The sequence below is a fragment of the Schistocerca cancellata genome, chromosome 3 (assembly GCF_023864275.1).
Source record: "Schistocerca cancellata isolate TAMUIC-IGC-003103 chromosome 3, iqSchCanc2.1, whole genome shotgun sequence".
In the NCBI taxonomy this organism is placed as follows: domain Eukaryota; kingdom Metazoa; phylum Arthropoda; class Insecta; order Orthoptera; family Acrididae; genus Schistocerca; species Schistocerca cancellata.
Window position 1 is genome coordinate 673,623,723 of NC_064628.1, and position 24,753 is coordinate 673,648,475.

At 44.2% G+C, this 24,753-nt stretch overlaps 1 protein-coding gene across 2 annotated transcripts in view; it reads right to left on the reverse strand.

The window, feature by feature from the left end:
- Window positions 1–24,753, reverse strand: part of LOC126175647 (receptor-type tyrosine-protein phosphatase N2) — a 468,697-nt gene that overhangs the window by 227,622 nt on the left and 216,322 nt on the right. For both annotated transcript variants that reach the window (XM_049922539.1, XM_049922538.1), the window contains exons 2-3: window positions 16,552–16,605; window positions 2,191–2,251 (exon numbers count right to left, since the gene is read on the reverse strand). In XM_049922539.1, coding sequence (XP_049778496.1) covers window positions 2,191–2,251; window positions 16,552–16,605 — 115 coding nt within the window. The remainder of the gene's footprint in view (window positions 1–2,190; window positions 2,252–16,551; window positions 16,606–24,753) is intronic.

A 24,753-nucleotide genomic window follows, 5' to 3' on the forward strand; every position in this document is an offset into this window, starting at 1 on the left:
TCATGTTTTTTCTAACCCTAGAACTATCCTCCAGTGTATTAGTTAGTCCTGTCTGGAATAAACAACTATTTCAAAACCCTGTTTGTCCACGAGTCTCCACAACGAGTTCCCTACCGAGTCTCATCACCTGCATTTCTAGTAAATGCCAGTGTTGGCTCAGATAGAAGAAAACAAATGCCTTCACTGTGAATTGTCCTGCATTCTGCTCTGTACCGCTCGGTAGCGCAAACTGACCAGAACCCCTTTTCTCCATCTCCCACCTATGTCAGGACACGACAATATCACCAGGCCACAACTGTTCTATGTTGGTTTGAAGAACATTCTGGACAATTCACGCGAATGATTTGGCCACCCAGATTGCCAGACATCAATCCCATCGGATATTTATGGGACGTACTCGAGATGTCAGGTGGTGCACTAAATCGTGCACAGGCAACACTTGCGCAATTATGCACGGCTATAGAGGTAGCTGGAATCGATGTTTCTGCAGGGGACTTACATCGACTTGTTGAGTCGATGCCACGTCGAACTGCTGCACTACGCTGGTCAAAAGGAGGTCTGACATGATGTTAGGAGGTACCCCATGACTGTTGTCACCTCGGTGAATTTTTCATTATGGATGGCATAAATCCAACAATACTAGTTTTACGGTAAGAAGTGATAGTGATAGTTACTTGGGAAAGTAAGAAGCAAAAACAGTGGCTCAGTACAGCATTCATCCCGGCATTGCCGGTTATCAGGGCATTCCGTGGTTTATTCGTGAGGTGTGGGACAGAGACAGAGAGCTTATCGCCCGCGCTGCAAAGTATTCACTGTACCTCTCCGTGTAGAACGCATTGTGCAGACTCCTTAAATGCACACCATTAGAGCTCTTGTTCGTGTACCTGTCAATACAAATTATTTGATGTTTATACTCGTATAAAAATACCCTTGATGGTATGTAGTGACTGTCCATGTTATCTTCTTTATGTGTCCGTAGACATTTGACTGTAGACTTAGCCTTCGGATCTGTTGCTGTTACAGTAGTGTTTTTTCTTCTGTCTTTTGACAGATCTGATGATGGCTGTAAGCCGAAACCGTTCGTGAACGATACAGTGATGCGCCATAAAGATGGACATTTATGATTGCAGACTCGTTTGTACACTTTGTTTCTTCAGTCGTCAAATTATATGGATGAATGAAAACGTCCTTATCGCTTTAGATCGCTAGTACCAAGAAAGCACTTGTTCTTAAACATTTTTTTACTAACGCGTTTCTGGCAAGGTCCATCATGAGAATACCAGAGAAATACTTAATACGTTCATGTCAGGTGTCATCTGTCGTAATACTGGTGTTCAAAGCACTGACATGCTACTTATGGCACGACGGTGAGTCAATGAATGAGTTGCAATCCGGGATAGAGATATCAGAGCTGCTTGTACCAACATGAAATTTGTTTCCCTTTTCAACATACTCCCCCAGGTAAACTTAAACACGTATCCCATCGTTCGACAAGGCGTTGAAGCCTGCAGCACAGAATTCTTATGACACCGATCGCATCTAGCTTGTGTCGTCTCTAATAAGGTTATTTGGTTCCTTAAATTGCTGCAACCCAAAAGACCGTCGGGTCCTGGAGGTAGCAGAGACCCCTAGATGGAGAAACAACGTCCCATCAATGGATAACCAGGGCGACCAGTGCCCCCTTGTTTGTGATTTTTTCTTGCCCTTTGCTGAATTACTGTATTCAGTTTAACACATATTTCCATGAAATACCGTTCTAACCATATACGAGACGAATTTAGTTATGGTGGTGCTCTGTGGACAGTCCATCGGCTCATAAAAATCGCCTCGTTCTAGTAGGGTAGGCACTCATAGCACGCCTGCCATCTCGGTCTTACTTCAGGAATCTGAAGACCAGATCATTAATCATTGGTCGCGACATTTGCTGCCACCTTCTGGACAAGTATAGGCGCGAAATTTAAAACGATATGCGGTATTCTGGCGTTTGTGAGTTATTTATTGATTCACCTTCGTAAGTTTTGTTGTTGTTCTGGTTATAACAACAAGTAGACTCTTGTTACTAGCTGTTGAAATTGGTGATAAGGACATGCATTGTTATACGCTTCTGCGTAACTCCCTTATCGATCAACGAGGTAACGTTGATTATTCTTATTCTAAGAACAAGTGTTTGTCCCATCACAGACTACTCACCTGTAGGTGTAAACATCACGATCTGTTGTTTCACTGGGCACACATCTCCCGAAGGCGTAATCTGCAACAAGCACAGAAACTTGTTAGAAAGCGAAGATGTCTCACCGAGGTGCAGCACCCCCAGTTCGTCCCATGTACTCTGTGGCGTGTCAGAGAAGCCGCTGCTTCCCTAAGGTCAAAAGCAGTATTGCTGGCAAGACACGCGAGTTTGACAAATTGCGTAACAAGCGAGACAGATTGCTGTGCACAGTGGTCTTTTTATGAGATGCCGTGACAAGCAAACTATCCCTGTGCTTGCTAAAATTAAGCATCATATTGACTCTACTGCCGATGTCAGAATTAAGTTACTGGTCGGTGCAGCCCTCGTGTATGTGTGTGTGTGTGAGAGAGAGAGAGAGGGTACGTTGTACCCTATGGAAACTGCCCTTAGTGCACATGCAATTACTATCATTAAATTTAAAGATCTCGCTGAACCTCTCAGTTGCATCCTGACACTGGGTGGATAGCGCTACCTAGCACTAGCTGACTGGACCTAACACCGAGATAACGTTCGCCAAATGGCAAAGCATGCCAGACTCGAAGCTGGAACGGAAGAAGAAAATACACCACGAAGACGCACCAAACTTAATCTCCGGTCAGGATTCTGGATGACGCAGCGCTTTCTGTGCTAGCGAAAAGGTCTGCAACAACAGGAGGTATAGCTCCAGTCCGAGATGTGACAACTGGGGTAGAACAGGCAATTCTGAAATTTTTCACTGAGGTTACAGAAGACATTAAGAAGGTCACCTGCCGAATGTTAAAGCGAGGTACGCCTAAAAAGTTTAATAAGGCTTGACATCCTCAAGAACGTGCAAAAGCAATCTTAATTTTTAATACAAGCTTCATTTGCAAGATAGCGACTTTATAAAAGGATATGACCTGTTACGATTGTGTTAGCAATCCTCTTCAGATTATATAATATCGTTATGGAGTGTAATATGCCCATGTTGTACAATCAAGTACTGAGTCACTACAATTTTAATGAGCCAGTACTTTATTCTGCAACATGTGACGTGTTACACTCTGTAACGATATGTTATCGTCTGAAGATGATTGCTAACACAATCGAAACCGGTCATATCATTTTATAAACTTTTAATCTAGACAAATGAAATTTATACCTGCGGGTCAGAAACATTCTGAAAAGCCTGTAAGGGAGTTGCAGGGTAGGCTGTAATTAGAAATAATTGTCAAGAAACATTTCGATACATTGCGCCGTTTCCGAGTTAATCAGCAATGAAGTTTGCCAATCAGGCCTTTGCGCGAGCAACTTCAAGCGGCTCAACAGGTAATAATTAGCGTTAGTTGCTCTCACTTAGAACTACTTAAACCTAACTAAGGTAGCGCTTAGAACCGCTCGGCCACTCCGGCCGGCCAACTACCAGTACGCACTGAGCATGTGAGGGCGAGTATTATCACTTTGATAATTCGCCAGTTGTTGGCATTTTTACAGTTCGGCTTCTGAACAACACGGCCGATACATATTAAGTTGAAGTGGTTTACACTTTTAAACTTTTTAAAGGAAACAAAGAAATGACGGCTTAATTTATTAATGTTACAGAAACAACACGTGGCTGTGCGACCATTCATTAAAATATTTTTGGATAAATATTAAAAAAACCTAGCTAATAGTGTTTGTGGATATTAATATAATAGAACGAGCTGCCAGTGATCAAAAAATGCAAATTTACTCCTAATTGATCGTCGATTGGGATTGTCTAACGCAATGCTGTATTTTGTTTTCCTATTCTTTCTCGCATTAACATCAATAAATAAATCTTGTGCGTCGTGGTCGTATTAGAACACAGCAATTGTTGAAATTTAAGATAATTTCTACTCAATTAGCTGCAACCAGTTTCTTTTAGAAGCATTTATTTTTCCATCGTGACACTTCAAGGTTCCTGGCTTCTTTTGGATGTTTGCATTCGTTTAAGTGTTGTAAAAATTGTTGCTTTACTAATGGCATTGCAGAATTTTGCAACGGGAGTTTTTTTGGGCAGCTATTGCAAAACATCAAGTTCACTGCGCGAAAACAAATGTAAACGTCTTAGGATGGGGTGAACATAAAACGAATGCACCCTTTAAAAACGCGTGTTTGAGGCATATCTGTTAGTGTGGCGTGTCGAGAAAGGGGTGCCATTCATTTCGATGCGTTACCCCATGAAAATTAACCTCACAGGCGTTGTAGTTTTAGCTGTATGCACTTGGAGCGCTGCTGTCTCATCACGTCACGAGGCGCCCCGCGAGCTTCAGTAACTATGTCAACCAGGGCAGCGGGTTACCAAAGGTTGCCCGTGTCTGGGTAGATGAAAGCGCACGAGATTGCTCAGCCTTTGGATCGGATTCGATCCGCACTACCGTCCCATGTCCAATTTTTGTATCGCTCTCTTGTTCGGAAACCAAACGAACAACACATTAGGCTGCACCGTCTGGGTGACCACTTGAATTTGCGCGCGAAACGGCCTGATTGGCTAATTTCAGTGTTAATTAGTTCGGAAATGGCGCAACATATCGAACTTTTTTTATTATTAGTTGTTTCTGAGCACAACCTACCCTGCAACACTCTTACAAGCTTTTCAGACGGTTTTTGACCGCACCGTAAAAAAAATGTTGAATACTACTTCAGCAGAAAGGAAGGCTCTGTGAGACTTGAGAGCAAAGACCTCCTCATTTTATCCACCAAAAAGGGGAACGCCAGTGTCCTCTCACGAACTGACAAGGATACGTAACCTACTTGACCTCATATTTTAATGAGAAAAAGGCACACTTAACATCAGCCAAATTTCTGATGTGATGCAGTTATGACCTTCTAGACTTGACATGGCGCACTGTCTTCCACAAAATATCAATCGTTTTTTGGGAACATGCGATCCAGGAATGGCTGGAAATGGTCTCCAAGTAGCCGAACATAACCATTTCCAGTCAATGATCGGTTCAGTTGGAGGAGAGGACCCATTCAACGTAAACAGAGCTCAAAGAATTATGGAGCCACCACCAGCTTGCACAATGCTTTGCTGACAATTTCTGTGTATGGCTTGTTGGGGCCTGCATCACACTCGAGCCCTACTATCACCTCTTACCAACTGAAATCGAGACTCGTCTGATCAGGCCATAGTTTTCTAATTGTCTGGGGTCCAACCGATGTGGTCACAAGCCAAGGAGAGGCGCTGCAAGCGATGTTGTGCTGTTAGCAAAAGCACTCGCGTCGGTCGTCTGCTGTCATAGCCCCACGTTCGTCGGACGTCCCACATCGATTTCTGCGGTTATTTCATGCAGTGTTGCTTGTCTGTTAGTACTAACAGCTCTATGAAGACGCAGCTACTTTTGGTCGTTAATGATGGCCGTCGGCCACAGCGTTGCTGCGGTGAGAGGTTATCCCTGAAATATGGTTTTCCCGGCACACTCTTTAAATTGTGGCTCTCGGAATATTGAAATCCCTGACGATTTCCTATGTCTCATGCGTCTAGCTCCAACTACCATTTAGCGTTCGAAGTCTGTTAATTACCGTCGTGCGGTTATAATCAGTCGGTAATCTTTTCACATGAATCATCTGGGTAGAAACGACAGCTCCGCCAACGCGCTGCCCTTTTATACCTTGTGCACACGATACTACCGCCGTATGGATATGTGCATATCGCTATCCAATGACTTTTGTCACCTCAGTCTATTACCAGCTGGGAACCCCCTTGACGTACCCCTAATTCGTAGCGATTTGTCTGGGAAGAGCCGAACACTGCAGCTGTCCCGATTTGAGACAGCCCGCTTTAGTTAAAGACAATGTTCGCCTTCAGGTTTGAGCTTCCACTCTGAACATAATGCGATGCTTCAAACGTCAAAAATATGGCCACACGACGTAAGAAAAGGTGAGCACGTTGTAGCGATGGTGGACTAGATGCTCATGAACCACCATGAACAATGTACTGACGTAGTCAAGCATATGACAATTTCTCATGCAAACGTCAGAGTGCTGGGTTTCAGTCAAGGACAAAACAATCTAGAACTCTGGGTCACAAATCGTATATCGAAAGATTAAGCAAAAGTAGCATGTAGGGCTCTACAACAGAAAATATTCATGACCTCGTTTTCTAGCGCGGCAACGAACAGATGAATATGATCGATGAAGCTACGCAGACGCGGACAGTAAAAGCCTGCACTAACACTTCCGAAAAGAAAAAAAAAAAATGAAACAACTCCCATTCTCAAACCACTTCAAGCAAATGCGAAAAAGAAAATGAGAAAGTTAGCAATGAAAATGAGAAAAAGGTTGAAAAACTCGGAGTGTCGACAACACCGTCCCCCCTACAGAGAGAAAAGTGCTAAAAAAAAGTGGAAATAGAGAAAAAAAGGGTCCCACGCTACCGTATCATGAAACACTGTTTTTCTCTCTGACGGTTTTGATCATGACACTCTTCTCGATCCAATGGAAGTCGATAAAAACGGCCATCCATCGCGTACCCCATCTCGACGAAACGACAAAGGGGAGTAAAAAGCAACCTCGTCAATAAATAGTTCCCATACGTAAGTAGTACTTAAATAGTTTCAGAAACTATATGGAGGAAATGAGACTCTTAGCCTACATTTTTATTTTTCCAGGAGACAAACTTTAAAGACAGCCGGCACGGTAGCTCAGCATGTTCGGTCAGAGGGTTTAGCTACCCTCTGTAATAAAAGAACTGAATGAACGGATCGACGAACAGCCTGAACGAGTGTCATCGGACGTCCGCCATGAACAACTTCAATGAACAATACAGAACAAAATGAGATCGACAAAAAAAAAGTGAATCCTAAGGGCCCGGGTTCGATTCCCGGCTGGGTCGGAGACTTGTGTTGTCCTAATCATCATCATTTCATTCTCATCGATGCGAAAGTCACCGAAGTGTCGTCAAATCGAAAGATTGCACCCGGCGAACGGTCTAACCAACGGGAGGTCCAAGTCACACGACATTTTTTTAATACCCCCGACATCTCAACACCAGTTTGCAAGCAGTTCCTGCAGTACTACATGTGATCAACATCTACAAAGACTGAAAAAGTAGTGATGCAGCCATGAGGGGAAGAGGAAAAGAAATGAAACTTCAGAGTGTACATGATCATATTCCAGTGATTACGAAATCGAGTCTAATTTGCAAAGAATATGGCAGTATGAGTCCACTTATCAACATGACGTTGCACCTTCTCTGGCGTGGACGCACACACTGATACGCTTCGAAATGGTGTCATAGTGTCATTGTACCTTTTTCTGGCCCACAACCGTCGTAACTGGTCCTTGGTACCCTGGACACTGGAATTGGGATGGAATGGACATCCGCGCTGGTGCTACACACGTTCTATCTGGGACAGGTCCGGGGATTTCGATGGCCATGGGAGTGCATCAACATCACGCAGACAGTTCGTGGAGGTCATTGGTGGTCGAGGATTGTCCTTTTGAAAACTGACTCCACAATATTTTCGCATGAAAGGTAACACATGAAGGCGCTGAACGTCCGTGGCGTAACGTTCTACCGTGAGAGTTCCCTCAGTCACTACCAGCCGTGACCTAAAGTCATGCTCAGGAACACTCACTGAACCCTGGACGGATCACATCACCGCTTTAGCCTACCAAGTAACTTACGCAACCATTCCAAAGTCTTCAGGCTTTCAACGAAGACCGCTTGTTTCCTAAGAACGGCGGACACTTCATTTGTTTGGTCAAGCTGCGAACAGCGAGCGTGTCGACTGGAAACGCGGGAGCAAAGCGTCTTTGTTAGTGCGAGAATGCGGTGATCTCATCTGAGACGCTAAGGTATTTGAACCCTTCCAGCCAATCGGAACACTAGGCGGCAGCTTTGTTTGTTCCGGTCACGCGGCTCTTAAGCATAAAAGAATCCTATTCTGCTTCTTGGCTGGTCTTCGGTTGGTGGGCCATATTAAGCAGTTATACTGATCTTTGTCTGCTGCACAAGATGGAAGGTTCTGAGCAGCACACTTGTATGTAACATGGTGAGATGTATGTTGCTCACCTATTGCGTTTAGTTTCGTTTTCAAATGAGTTTTGTGAATTATCGGTATTGTAATTTCGTGTGCTAAACGCTGGTGTTTTATGGACGCAGGGCATTTATACAGGGTGGTCCATTGATAGTGACCGGGCCAAATATCTCACGAAATAAGCGTCTAACGAAAAAACTACAAAGAACGAAACTCGTCTAGCTTGAAGGAGGAAACCAGATGGCGCTATGGTTGGCCCACTAGATGGCGCTGCCAGAGATCAAACGGATATCAACTGCGTCTTTTTAAATAGCAACCCCCATTTTTATTACAAATTCGAGTAGTACGTAAAGAAATTTGAATGTTTTAGTTGGACCACTTTTTCGCTTTGTGATAGATGGCGCTGTAATAGTAACAATCGTATAAGCACGTGGTATCACGTAACATTCCGCTAGTGCAGACGGTATTTGCTTCGTGATACATTACCCGTGTTAAAACGGACCATTTACCAATTGCGTAAAAGGTCGATATCGTGTTGATGTATGGCTATTGTGATCAAAATACCAAACGAGAGTGTGCAATGTATGCTGCTCGGTATCCTGGACGACATCATCCAAGTGTCCGGACCGTTCGCCGGATAGTTACGTCATTTAAGGAAACAGGGAATGTTCAGCCACATGTGAAACGTCAACCACGACCTGCAACAAATGATGATGCCCAAGTAGGTGTTTCAGCTGCTGTCGCTGCTAATCCGCACATCAGTAGCAGACAAACTGCGCGAGAATCGGGAATGTCAAAAACGTCGGTGTCGAGAATGCTACATCAACATCGATTGCACCCGTACCATATTTCTATGCACCAGGAATTGCATGGCGACGACTTTGAACGTCGTATACAGTCCTGCCACGGGGAACAAGAGAAATTACGGGACGATGACAGATTTTTTGCACGCGTTCTATTTAGCGACGAAGCGTCATTCACCAACAACGCTAACGTAAACCTGTATAATATGCGCTATTGGGCAACGGAAAATCCACGATGGCTGCGAAAAGAGGAACATCAGCGACCTTGTCGGGTTAATGTATGGTGCGGCATTATGGGAGGAAGGATAATTGGCGCCCATTTTATCGATGGCAATCTAAATGGTGCAATGTATGCTGATTTCCTACGCAATGTTCTACCGATGTTACTACAAGATGTTTCACTACATGACAGAATGGCGATGTACTTCCAACTTGATGGATGTCCGGCACATAGCTCGCGTGCGGTTGAAGCGGTATTGAATAGCATATATCATGACAGATGGATTGGTCGTTGAAGCACCATACCATGGCCCGCACGTTCACCGCATCTGACGTCCCCAGATTTCTTTCTGAGGGAAAAGTTGAAGGATATTTGCTGTCGTGATCCACCGACAACGCCTGACAACATGCGTCAGCGCATTGTCAATGCATGTGCGAATATTACGGAAGGCGAACTACTCGCTGTTGAGAGGAATGTCGTTACACGTATTGCCAAATGCATTCAGGTTGACGGACATAATTTTGAGCAATTATTGCATTAATGTGGTATTTACAGGTAATCATGCTGTAACAGCATGCGTTCTCAGAAATGGTAAGTTCACAAAAGTACATGTATCACATTGGAACAACCGAAATAAAATGTTGAAACGTACCTACGTTCTGTATTTTAATTTAAAAAACCTATCTGTTACCAACTGTTCGTCTAAAATTGTGAGCCATGTGTTTGTGACTATTACAGCGTCATCTATCACAAAGCGAAAAAATTGGTCCAACTAAAACATTCATATTTCTTTACGTACTACACGAATATATAATAAAAATGGGGGTCCTTATTTAAAAAAACGCAGTTGATATCCGTTTGGCCTATGGCAGAGCCATCTAGCGGGCCAACCATAGCGCCATCTGGTTTCCCCCTTCAAGCTAGACGAGTTTCGTTCTTCGTAGTTTTTTCGTTTGACGCTTATTTCGTGAGATATTTGGCCCGGTCACGATCAATTGACCCTGTATAGCACATGTGGTTCCGAATACATTTCAATGACAGACATCTTAAACCTCAAGTGACTTGCGCGCAGATTATCTTACCTTAAATGAGTTATTTATTCCACAAGGAATATTGTTTTTGTAATGTGTTTTTGGGTTACTGTATAGATTCTGTTTTTAAAGTCATTCTATTTCAGTGTGTGATCACGGCCGTCTGGGCTGAATAGCGTACTTGGTTCCGTTCTCATTTACAGCTTCAGTCAATTTAATTTGCCTGCAAATCCATTAATTTATTTCTTCATTCAGAAACTTTCCTTACCATACTGCATCCATATTAGAATTTCGAACGAAGGCGCTCAACGAGTTCATATAATTCAGACTGGTGTATGAAGGACGCAGTGCACTAGCGAGTTTTCTTTGAACTTATCTTTCGCAATTGATTTACAGATCGTAAGGTGAGTTTTGCGCTGATCCAATTTTCTCCGATACCTTGCTGATGCAGCAGAATTTTGCATTCAAAATTCTGGCGATTATACCGGTTATTATTGTACCAACATTTCACATTTGCTGTGACTCTTCTCGCGCTTACATTAACCCGTGATCTTGCAACGTTCATGATTTAAATACATTACCAAGGAAAAAGTTTTCCCGGAATTTCATGACTCTACGTTATTTATTTCTTGGTATTGGTATTTTCTTTTCCGTCAGTGTATAAGTATGCGCGAAAACTAAAAGACATACGTTAAAAAGACATGGATTAGTGGATAAAGCATCTCCGCAAGTTTCGATTCGTGATATGTGCCGTGACGTAGTTGCACTCGGGGCCAGGCATGGCCAGGCTTGTCAGATAGAACACGTAGACTAATCTCCGCTCTGTATTGCCGCAGATAGGCAACCCAATGGACAGAGTTCCAAAGCAGGCTGCTGTCGCACTTTCCCGGGCAATCAGTGTGCGCACATATTGAACTTCGCCGTGTATGAGATGGTACTCAAATTGGGCACCTTAATGTGAGTTAAAAACTTGGAGAAATGATCTGTCCACTAATATGAGTTTATTTTTTGCATGTCTAGTAGTTTTCGCTTAGTCGTCTACCTAAACCTATGAGGTATCGGTACTTATACGCTGAGTTGACAAAAGTTATGGGATAGCGATATGCACATATACAGATGGCGGTAGTATCACGTACACAAGGTATAAAAGGACAGTGCATTGGCGGAGCTGTCATTTGTATTCACTTAATTCTCGTGAAAAGGTTTACAACGCGATTATTGCCGCAAGACTGGAATTGGAAGACTTTCAACGCGGAATGATAGTTGCAGCTGAACGCATGGGACATTCCATTACGGAAATCGTGGGGATTTCAACATTCCGAGATCCAGTGTGAAGAGGATGCCGGAAATATCAAATTTCAGGCATCACCTCTCATCACGGACAACACAGTGGCCGGCGGCCATTACTTAACGATCGAGGGCAGCGGCCTTTGCGTAAGAGTTGTCAGGTCTAACAGACAAGCAACACTCCGTGAAATAACCGCAGAAGTCTCTGAGGGACGCATCCGTTAGGACAGTGGAACGAATTTTGGCGTTAATGAGCTATGGCAGCAGACGACTGGCGCGAGTGCCTTTGCTGACAGCACGACACCGCCTGCAGGGCTTCTCCTGGGCTGGTGACCATGTCGCTTTGACCCTAGACGTCTGGAAAACAGTGGCCTTGTCAGATGAGTCCCGATTTCAGTTGGTAAGAGCTGATGGTACGGTTCGAGTGTGGCGCAGACCCCATAAAGCCATTGACCCAGTTTGTCAACAAGACTCTGTGCAAGCTGGCGGTGGCTCCATGACCGTGTGGGCTGTGTCTACGTGAAATGGATTACGTCCTTGTTTATGTTTGACTACTTGGAGACCTTTTGCAGCCATTCATTAACCGCATGTTCCCAAACAACGATGAAATTTTTGTGGATAACCATGCGCCATGGGCCGGCCGAAGTGGCCGCGCGGTTCTGGCGCTGCAGTCTGGAACCGCGAGACCGCTACGGTCGCAGGTTCGAATCCTGCCTCGGGCATGGATGTGTGTGATGTCCTTAGGTTAGTTAGGTTTAACTAGTTCTATGTTCTAGGGGACTAATGACCTCAGCAGTTGAGTCCCATAGTGCTCAGAGCCATTTGAACCATTTGAACCATGCGCCATGCCACGGTGCCACAACGATTCACGATTGGTTCGAGAACATTTTGGACAATTCGAGCGAATGGTTTGGCCGCCCAGATCGTCCGAAGTGAGACCCATCGAAAACTTATAGGACATAATCGAGAAGTCCATCCGTGCACATAATCCTGCACCGGCAACACTTTCGCAATTATGGACAGTTACATGGCTCAAACGTCCAATGACATGTTAAGTCCATGCCACGTCGAGTTGTTGCACTAGGTTGGACAAAAGGAGGTCCAAAACGATATTAGGAGGTAGCCATGATTTTTGTCACCTTAGTGTATGTCTGTGTTGTAGGGCACCTTACGATGTTCCAGAATTATCATGGAAGATGTTTTCTTACTTGCTGCAGGATTTACGAGTGCCTGTACTATTCTGTTAGATGTGTTGTTAGTAAATGTCACATTGATTCTACCGACTTACAAGTTTACGATTTGTAAACCGAGTCACCCTCAGTCAGCGATATTTTTAAATAGAGTGTACTTTCAGTCACTTCCTCCCTTACAGATAACACTATTACTTTGTCACCAAAGAGCTACGCACTCATTTCTCAATAACAGTATGGTAACAATATGTCAGAGGCTTGATACGTAATGGTGATCTTTAACGAAAGTAAAGAGTAACGAATACTATGTATTAGGTGTTACTAATAAACAGTTTCATTATTACGGAGGGCAGAGCAAGGAACACAGTGATCAGAGATGACAAATATAATTGGGTAATGGAACTACAAAATAAGAGGTGATGATGGAAACAATACTTGGTGAATCAGAATGAATTCTCACTTAAATGCAAAGTTGCTCTGATTTGAAACTTCCTGACTGTGCGCTAGACCGGGACTCGAACCTCGACCTTTGCCTTTTGCGGGTAAATGCTCTAACGGCCGGATTTCTGTGAAGTCTGCAAGGTAGAAGAAGAGGCATTGGTGGAAGTCAAGGTATGAGAGTGGGTACTGAGTCGTGTTTGATTAACTTAGCCGGTAGAGCACTTGTCTGCGAATGGGAAATGTCCCAGTTTCGATTCCCTTTCCGGCACACAGTTTTAATCTGCTACGTAGTTTCAAGGTTGGAGAACATTAACACTTTTCTGGAGAAATTAGGCCAACTGCAAATGTCCACGCAGCACAAAAAGGTGATAGGGGAGACTCATTATTACTTGTGCATTTCCAAACGCTTTTTACGAACGCATAATGAAAAAATGTCCAAGAACTGATGAAGTACCAGCGGAACTCTTTCGCATCAGGTCAAATGGCGGAACAAAAACCCATGAAGATCGTGAATAAAACCTACGAAACTGGGGAAGTTCAATCATATTTTGCAAAGCGTGTAATTGCTACACTTCCAAAGAAAGCAAGAGCGAATACCACACCGTTGCACCGGTATCACATTTATCTAAGGGTGCACCGAGCTTGGGGAACGGCAGGACAGTTTTCGTCATAAACATTTAGATGAATGAAAAATAGCTTCTGCTCAAAATTACCCAGATTATATTCAACCAGTGTTTGATAATGAGAGTACGTAGCGACTTCCAACAAACTTGACACACAATTTCAAACCTTTTCTAAACTTTATCTAGATTACATCCTTAACGTCAAAATTTTAACGCATTAACTGATTTACAAAGTAATAAGACATTTGAAGGTGTCTTATACACTCCTGGAAATTGAAATAAGAACACCGTGAATTCATTGTCCCAGGAAGGGGAAACTTTATTGACACATTCCTGGGGTCAGGTACATCACATGATCACACTGACAGAACCACAGGCACATAGACACAGGCAACAGAGCATGCACAATGTCGGCACTAGTACAGTGTATATCCACCTTTCGCAGCAATGCAGGCTGCTATTCTCACATGGAGACGATCGTAGAGATGCTGGATGTAGTCCTGTGGAACGGCTTGCCATGCCATTTCCACCTGGCGCCTCAGTTGGACCAGCGTTCGTGCTGGACGTGCAGACCGCGTGAGACGACGCTTCATCCAGTCCCAAACATGCTCAATGGGGGACAGATCCGGAGATTTTGCTGGCCAGGGTAGTTGACTTACACCTTCTAGAGCACGTTGGGTGGCACGGGATACATGCGGACGTGCATTGTCCTGTTGGAACAGCAAGTTCCCTTGCCGGTCTAGGAATGGTAGAACGATGGGTTCGATGACGGTTTGGATGTACCGTGCACTATTCAGTGTCCCCTCGACGATCACCAGTGGTGTGCGGCCAGTGTAGGAGATCGCTCCCCACACCATGATGCCGGGTGTTGGCCCTGTGTGCCTCGGTCGTATGCAGTCCTGATTGTGGCGCTCACCTGCACGGCGCCAAACACGCATACGACCATCATTGGCACCAAGGCAGAAGCGACTCTCATCGCTGAAGACGACACGTCTCCATTCGTCCCTCCATTCACGCCTGTCGCGACACCACTGGAGGCGGGCTGCACGATGTTGGGGCGTGAGCGGAAGACGGCCTAACGGTGTGCGGGACCGTAGCCCAGCTTCATGGAGACGGTTGCGAATGGTCCTCGCCGATACCCCAGGAGCAACAGTGTCCCTAATTTGCTGGGAAGTGGCGGTGCGGTCCCCTACGGCACTGCGTAGGATCCTACGGTCTTGGCGTGCATCCGTGCGTCGCTGCGGTCCGGTCCCACGTCGACGGGCACGTGCACCTTCCGCCGACCGCTGGCGACAACATCGATGTACTGTGGAGACCTCACGCCCCACGAGTTGAGCAATTCGGCGGTACGTCCACCCGGCCTCCCGCATGCCCACTATACGCCCTCGCTCAAAGTCCGTCAACTGCACATACGGTTCACGTCCACGCTGTCGCGGCATGCTACGAGTGTTAAAGACTGCGATGGATTTCCGTATGCCACGGCAAACTGGCTGACACTGACGGCGGCGGTGCACAAATGCTGCGCAGCTAGCGCCATTCGACGGCCAACACCGCGTTTCCTGGTGTGTCCGCTGTGCCGTGCGTGTGATCATTGCTTGTACAGCCCTCTCGCAGTGTCCGGAGCAAGTATGGTGGGTCTGACACACCGGTGTCAATGTGTTCTTTTTTCCATTTCCAGGAGTGTACATCGCAGTTCGATTCTTTAAGGAATTTGAGGTCTACTGACCCAAAGCCCCAGACTTTTACAATTGTGTAGAGTCACACAAAGCTGATTTAAGTATGGCCCACAGGAAAAATAACCACTGACACTAAAATAGGAAGTGACTGAATATAACACCGATTCCTTGACTTTAGAATAAACTTTTCGTAAAAAGAACTTTTTCTCATTTGAAGAGTGTTCCGAAGGAAATTTATCCATCAATTTTTTTTTTCTTTTTCCTATCGATGAAGCCCTCGTAATCCCTAAGCTTATGCTTTTGCTTCTGCAGTAGCTGTTGTTATTCTCATTTTAAAAAATGGTTCAAATGGCTCTGAGCACTATGGGACTCAACTTCTGAGGTCATTAGTCCCCTAGAGCTTAGAGCTAGTTAAACCTAACTAACCTAAGGGCATCACACACATCCATGCCCGAGGCAGGATTCGAACCTGCGACCGTAGCGGTCTCGCGGTTTCAGATTGCAGCGCCTAGAACCGCACGGCCACTTCGGCCGGCATTCTTATTTCATCTTTACACTGTCTGCAGAGGCAATACGTAGAGCCTTCGTAATTTTCATAGTTTCTGTTGCGAAAGGTGGAATTTTTCTAAGATATTAGGCGTTCTTTTCGAATGTCAGGCAGCTGAAATGTTTCAATATGTCAGGTACACTCTACAGCGAAACAAACAAATTTGTGACCATATGCGTTGCTCTCGTTTCATTGTAGGCTGTACAAGTATTTTTAATTAATCTCTTTCGTGGACAAACCGTTATTTCTTAGTATTTTACCAATAGATGAAAGGCACAATTTATTTTACCGACAATTGTGAGTATGTGATTATTCTATTTCGTATTCCCAGTTATTATTCCCATTCAGCTTTGTAGCTCGATCGATCCATTACGACTCATAAATCTTATAGTGAAGAACTAGATCTTTTATGAGATAGTGAAGTGCACGACGTTATATGTCTCTGCATTAAATCCTAGCTGCTGATGGGTGCGAGATCTGCTGTAGAATACGAAATTTAGATCTGTGATAATTTCATTGTTTGGAAGACTGGTTACTTACCATCAAAACACCATTCAGATGGATCATCACACACCCCGGGGCTGAACATGCAACCTAAAACAGAAAAGAGAAAATGAGTCAGTATTTATTCCTGACGTTACTATTTGCGTTCCAAAATTTATAGAAATCTTTGCACTATGCAGTGACATCGCAGTAGCTCTTGTGAATACATCATTTAGCTACCAAATTAGTTTCAATTTTCTTATTGGCGCGATATTGATGTCGTCATTATTTTGTGCATTTATTGCTGTGGCTGTGATACACATTCACAAAAAAAGAGTCACCACGGAGTGATTATCCGAATGGGACGGAAATCGGTAGATGTGATGTGCATGTACAGACAAAGAAATGATTACAATTTCAGAAAAATTGGATAATTTATTCAAGAGGAAGAGCGTTACAAATAGAGGAAGTCAATAACGCGTTGCTCCACTTCTGGGCCCTTGTGCAGGCAGTTATTCAGCTTGGCGTTGATTGACAGAGTTGGTGGCTGTGCTTCTGGGGGATATCGTACCAAATTCTGTCCAGCTGTTGATTGTCAGATCCTGAGCTGGTTGTAGGGCTCTGTCCATAATGCCCCAAACGTTCTCAATTGGGGAGAGATCCAGAGAACTAGCTGGCCATGGCAGGTTTTGGCAAGTAGGAAGACAAACAGTAGAAACTGTCGCCGTTTGGGCGGGGATTATCTTGCTGTAATCTAAGTGTAGGATGGTTTGCCATGAAGGGCAACGAAACGGGGCATGTAATATCGTCGACATATCGCTGTGCCGTAACGGTGCCAAGGATGACAATGGTTCCTGATAAAAAACGAAATGGTACCCCAGACCATCACTCCTGGCTGTGGGGCAGTATGGCGAGCGACAGCCCAGTTGGTATTTCACCACTGTCCGGGGCGTCTCCAGATTGTCTTCCTGGTCATTGTGGCTCACTTCGAAGCGGGACTCATCACTGAAGACAATTCTACTCCAATCAATGAGATTTCAGGCCGAAGCCCCTGAATCTACTGTAGGTAGAACCCTGGACTTTGGATTTTTTGTCTGACACTTGCCCACTTGAATAAAGGCATACAATCAATAAGTGATTTTTCAGTTTCTCCAGGCGTATTTCTTGCTCGAACAGTCCACAGGTGTACTGCCGGTCCATAGTGTCCAACGGGCACAATATTTCGGCGATCAGACATGTCACCATCGTCACGTGCGCTGACGATGGCGACATGTCAGATCGCCGAAATATTGTGCCCGTTGGACACTATGGACCGGCAGTACACCCATGGACTGTTCGAGCAATCAATAAGTGTTTCCAGCTCCATCCTTGAGTGGACTGTGAAGAGACTTTAATGCAGTGTACAATAAACGCAACCTTACGAGCAAATGTACATCGACTGAAAGACAATTCCGTTTCCCAACTTGCCTGTATCACTATCACTTGCTTCACACGACCAGCTGATTTCGGCGACGTGCCATTTTCAAGTGCTTACATGACATGTACGTCTGTCACCTAACTTCTATCTGTCTATCTTCCTCCATTTATCTTTTATATTAGCTATATTTAGTGTGCAGCAGCGTAAATCAAAATTGCATCAACCGATAAGTAGAGCATTGCTCATAAATGTTGGTGGATTCGTGAGCGTCTTAAAGAAGGAAACAGACTTGGGCAACCATGTGGATGACTCGAGAAATTTCGAAAGACTTCTAAGACGGTTGAGGGCCCATTTAAATAGAGACGCCAGTTTCAGACTGTCACTTTCTGTTTCCCTTATATTTGCAATCTCAATTCGGATTCATAATGCATTGCACATTCGTCGAAGAGCAGGAAGCGAGTTACTTAACTTCGAAGTATCGTGAGCAATCGTTTGAGAGCAATTGCATAGCAAAAAACACGTGAATAGAAAATCTGTGGTTTTTAGTTTGTCACGCAAAAAATAAAATGTTTTTCGACAAATTACGGCAAGATCGGTAAGGAACGTAGCTTTGATTCGTTTACTTAAAGAGCATATGACTCTTCTCTCAGCTTTCTGCTTTCCTTGAATCAAATCTAGACGTGAACACCACTCTTCGAGTGGCAGGGCCTAAAAGTCTGTCACATAGAATTTACAGTAAAATACTACGACAGTGAGTCTGAAGAATGAATAACTACGTAGTGACGTTTACAAGAGAAATGCTGGCTCGGGCTACATATACAGATCAGGCGTGTTTTTTCTGTTTTATTTAGCGTCATTTATGGCCTTCAGACATGGTCCATTCAGCCATTCTCCGATACACGATAAGTTACAAACTGAAATATACAGGGTGTTACAAAAGGGTACGGCCAAACTTTCAGGAAACATTCCTCACACACAAAGAAAGAAAATATGTTATGTGGACATGTGTCCGGAAACGCTTACTTTCCATGTTAGAGCTCATTTTATTACTTCTCTTCAAATCACGTTAATCATGAAATGGAAACACACAGAAACAGAACGCACCAGCGTGACTTCAAACACTTTGTTACAGGAAATGTTCAAAATGTCCTCTGTTAGCGAGGATACATGCATCCACCCTCCGTCGCATGGAATCCCTGATGCGCTGATGCAGCCCTGGAGAATGGCGTATTGTATCACAGCCGTCCACAATACGAGCACGAAGAGTCTCTACATTTGGTACCGGGTTTGCGTAGACAAGAGCTTTCAAATGCCCCATAAATGAAAGTCAAGAGGATTGAGGTCAGGAGAGCGTGGAGGCCATGGAATTGGTCCGCCTGTACCAATCCATCGGTAACCGAATCTGTTGCTGAGAAGCGTACGAATACTTCGACTGAAATGTGCAGGAGCTCCATCGTGCATGAACCACATGTTGTGTCGTACTTGTAAAGGCACATGTTCTAGCAGCACAGGTAGAGTATCCCGTATGAAATCATGATAACGTGACCCATTGAGCGTAGGTGGAAGAACATGGGGCCCAATCAAGACATCACCAACAATACCTGCCCAAACGTTCACAGAAAATCTGTGTTGATGACGTGATTGCACAATTGCGTGCGGATTCTCGTCAGCCCACACATGTTGATTGTGAAAATTTACAATTTGATCATCAGAATCGAGGAAGTACAGTACATACTAAGGAAACTAAAATGAGCTCTAACATGGAAATTAAGCGTTTCCGGACACATGTCCACATAACATCTTTTCTTTATTTGTGTGTGAGGAATGTTTCCTGAAAGTTTGGCCGTTCCTTTTTGTAACACCCTGTATACCCAGTCTCTCTGTCTCTTTCACAAACACACACACACACACACACACACACACACACACACACACGCACACACACAAAACATTCACACACACACTCATCATTCACAAATAATATTTACTTTGGTTCTAAAGATATTAATTACATTATAATATGTTCGCAGCATGGTCACGAGACGTCACTCCAAACGTAAGTTAAATATGGAACATATAATTTTCATGCCTTCTGAAAACTATCCTGGAGTGAGCTGATTCAGTTTTTAATGTATATGGAAGTCATGACATTCAGTCACCTAACACGTTATCTGAATTTGAAGCACAGTACTACGAAGTGCCCCGTAAACACACTGATCGTTACTCCAGACAATTGCTGCGGGCAATCATCACCAATTCGACCTCATATTTTGAGGGGAAAAAAGCACACTGGAAAAATACCAGCCCCAGCAATCAGTCCAACGGGAAAATTTGAGCCGTAATTCTGCTAGTACGCACTTAAGACCTTCCAAATGAACAGCATTTAAATTTTGCTCCCACCGCTTCTTTGTCACTCACTCCGCCCCAATGCAGACGCCTGAGGCAGAGCGCGAAGTACTGTCCGGTGGAACGAATAAGAGGTTTGTGAAATACTTCCGTAACGTGCCTTGTTCTTTAGGTCGAAGTGTGTGGTTTCTGAACTGTAGCTTATCACAATGATTTCTTTGCTTTGAACGTTTTTATGTTCTGATTCACAAATGCAGTGTAAATTAATGAAACGGATCAGTGTGTCAATTAAGAAGCAGTGGGGGGTCTGTTTCACTACTAACTCCACTGATATGCGTTATTTTCTTTGGATTTTAAAGCTGACAATATTGAAGTGAATACATATGAAAGAGTTGCTTTATCCACTAGCGTGATTGCTGTGATTAAATTGCAAATCGAAAAAAATTATCTTCATTTCATAATAATTATTCAGTTACTTAGATTTACTCATTTTTCTCTTCAGGTGTATACAATAATACTCAACATATGTGTTCGTGAGGTTGACATATTATGTGTCCTAGTCACGTTATGTATCTATTTTTCGCGAATACTAACATGCGTTCTTGAACAAGATTTCATAAAACATTTGGCAGATGTATCCACCTCCGCTCTCCTCTTCCCTCGCCTTCAGCATTCCACGAATAGAAGGGCTCTGGCTGATGCTATGCTGTACAATTCTTCGCGTTGGGGCTTCAGATGGCTGCAGTGGGGCGGAGCGACTGACAACAACTCACGCTCGAGAAATTTAAAAGCCGTTCGTCAGAAGGTCGTAACTGAGTGCTATCTGAATTAGGGAACAGATTTTCGCGCGGGATCGATTGCTGGGGCTGATGTCTTGCATGCGTATAAGGGACAGTCAAATAAGAATGATACAGATGCAAAAAAAAGAAGGTTCAAATGGCTCTAAGCACTATGGGACTTAACATCTGAGGTCATCAGCCCCCTAGACTTAGAACTACTTAAACGTAACTAACCTAAGGACATCACACACATCCATGCCCGAGGCAGGATTCGAACCTGCGACCGTAGCAGCAGCGCGGTTCCGAACTGAAGTGCCTAGAACCACTCGGTCAAAGTGGCCTGCCAGATGCAAAACAGTAAGTGAAATATTCATTATTCCAAAAGTAATCGCCATTACTGCTAATACAGCTATCGCACTGCGAGACAGGACGTTTAACGCCTTTATCGAAAAATGTTTTCGGTTGCTTACGGAACGATATTGCCCGCCTACAAATTGCCACTGTTGTTTCGAGTACCCTGCAGAAGTTTCGCTGAGTAACAGTTACACATCCTTCATGCACACCCGACCTCTCCTCACGCGACTTCCATATTTTTGGAGGTCTGAAGAAAGACTTTCGCGGCAGTCGATTTACTCTCCTGGGTACAATCATTGTTTCGTAGGCAGTCGCAAACATTTTTCCATGGGCGCATTGACCGTCTTGTGTGAGATGATTATATGAACAGTTATGGCAATTACTTTTGAAATAATAAACAGTGAACGTATTTTTACCGATATTTCTCTTTTTCATTTGAGTGTCCGTTATACTTTCTTCTCCTTAAAGTATGAGGTCGAGTTGGTGATGTTTGCTTGTTAGTACCACCCGGCTGAGCAGGGCGGGTCGCTAGTTTAAATTATAATGCCTGTCGTAGTAGACTCGAACGAGACTAACGTTCCGTACCCGTCAATGATTTAAATATCGCTCATGAGTAAGCACTCCAAAATAGCACATAGCTGGAACCAGATAAATGTCTGAAATAAATGAGTGTCTAAAGCCAATGTTGAAAATGGAATTATCTTTTTGTAAATTTGTGACTGTAGCGTCTGATATCAAAGAAATGACAGCGATTTTCAGAATTTGTTACTTTTTATTTTATCTGCTTCATGAAGTGGAAATACACCACAGGCCATTAAAATTGCTACACCAAGAAGAAATGCAGATGATACACGGGTGTTCATTGGACAAATATATTATACTAGAACTGACATGTGATTACATTTTCACGCAATTTGGGTGCATACATCCTGAGAAATCAGTACTCAGAACAACTACCTATGGCCGTAATAAAGGCCTTGATACACCTGGGCATTGAGTCAAACTCAGCTTTGATGGCGTGTACAGGTACAGATGCCCATGCACCACAGTTCATCAAGAGTAGTGACTGGCGTATTGTGATGAGCCAGTTGCTCGGCCACCATTGACCACACGTTTTCAATCGGTGAGAGATCTGGAGAATGTGCTGGCCAGGTCAGCAGTCGAACATTTTCTGTATTCAGAAAGGCCCGTACAGGACCTGCAACATGAGGTCGTGCATTATCCTGCTGAAATGTAGGGTTTCGCAGGGATCGAATGAAGGGTAGAGCCACGTGTCGTAACTAGAGATGGGCGATCCGCTCTTGAACTAATTCATAGACTTCAATCTTTCAAAGGAGTGAACAATCAGTGATTCAGAAAAAAAGAACGGTAGCTCCAAACGTGTCCCACGGCAGAGAGAGAGAGAGAGAGAGAGAGAGAGAGAGAGAGAGAGAGACGGAGCATATCAGCAGCGCCTCTGCTGGTCACAGCACAGTGCACGCCACACAACACAGCCAGCGCCGGCCTCTGCCCTGCTTCTACCTTGGCTGCCTGCATTGTGCAGTGCCCCATTGGATTTTGTGTTTCACATATGCCGCGCAGTGTCTGGCGCAGCGTAACTTCGCATCGCACTCTGTCGGCGATCGTTTCAGTCGCACATCCTGCCCTCTGGGCAGTTGATGCGAGCAACAGGACAGAGAGCCACCTAGCGGATAACATAGGAACTACTTGCAAAAACCCGCTCGCAAGTGAACGAACTATTTGTCTCGGAGCGGGTGAGTTCACCGCTACCCCCTCCCTCGGAACTCGCCCGCTCAACGCTCGCCCCACCATCTCGACTCTAGCCAGAGCGTCGAGCAAAGCGACTCAGGTGTCACGGCTGGTCTCTGCGGTCTCAGCTCACGCAGTAATACAGCTCGCGGCTCGACCTGCTCGACTCAGCGCCTCTGCATCGGAGTTCGTCCCCACTGGATATTGTTCTTCGTAGTAATGCCGCTATGTATATTACATTATTATGTTATGTATACATCAATTGTTTTTATTTTATTTTTATTTGTTTAAACTGATTAGATTAGGTTCCTGATGACTCCTCTTACTATAGGATTTTTATTATAGACACTCGAATTTACGCTTTAATTACGAGCGAACCGATAAACGTATCGCAAAATGTGATACACCAATATTTTCCTTGTTTTATTCTGCGTAAGGCTATATGCAGCACTTTCGTTTTACAGTCAAATTTATATTTTTTTTTCTTATTCTGGTACGGATTTTGCGATTTTAGGCGTCTTCGAAAGGAAACGTTCACTTTAAAAATATATGGCTTGCGATGTATTTGTATGAGGTTAATGAAATTTTAATACGTTATAGCCAAATATATTGTTAATGTAAATCTCAAGTTACAACATTTTCCGATCACCCAAAAAACCACGATAGTGCAAAATAAATCAATAATCAAAAACTTTGTCATATCGTGGAAATTTCAATAAACAATACAAAATTCTTACTGATTATCTGTGTTACTTCAAAATAGGATCAAATAAGATCAAAATACAGGTATAGTACTGGAATAAACCAAGTTTAAAGGGCAATGTGCCTTCCATTTATTTTATATTGTAAATGAGTGGTGAGTCATGAAAAAGAGCTAATTCATTTCAGGGAGTGAACAGTTCTGATCCAATCTCTGAAAAGAACAGTTTTGCCCATCTCTAGTCGTAACTCGTCTGAAATGTAACGTCCAGTGTTCAAAGTGCCGTAAATGCGAACAAGAGGTGACCGAGATGTGTCACCGATGGCATGCCATACCATCACGCTGGGTGATACGCCAGTATGGCGATGACGAACACACGCTTTTAATGTGAGTTCACCGCGATGTCGCCAAACACGGATGCGACCATCATGATGCTGTAAACAGAACCTGGATTCATCCGAAAAAATGTTTTGCCATTCGTGCACCCAGGTTCGTCGTTGAGTAAACCATCGCAGGCGCTCCTGTCTATGATGCAGCGTCAAGGGTAACCGCAGCCACGGTCTCCGAACTGATAGTCCATGCTGCTGCAAACGTCGTCGAACTGTTCGTGCAGATGGTTGTTGTCTTGCAGACGTCCCCATCTGTTGACTCAGGGATCGAGACGTGGCTGCACGATCCGTTACAGCCATGCGGATAAGATGCCTGTCATCTCGACTGCTAGTGATACGAGGCCGTTGGGATCCAGCACGGCGTTCCGTATTACCCTCCTGAAGCCACCGATTCCGCTAACAGTCACTGGATCTCGACCAACGCGAGCAGCAATTTCGCGATACGATAAACCGCAATCGCGATAGACTACAATCCGACCTTTATCAAAGTCGGAAACGTGATAGTAAGCATTTCTCCTCCTTACA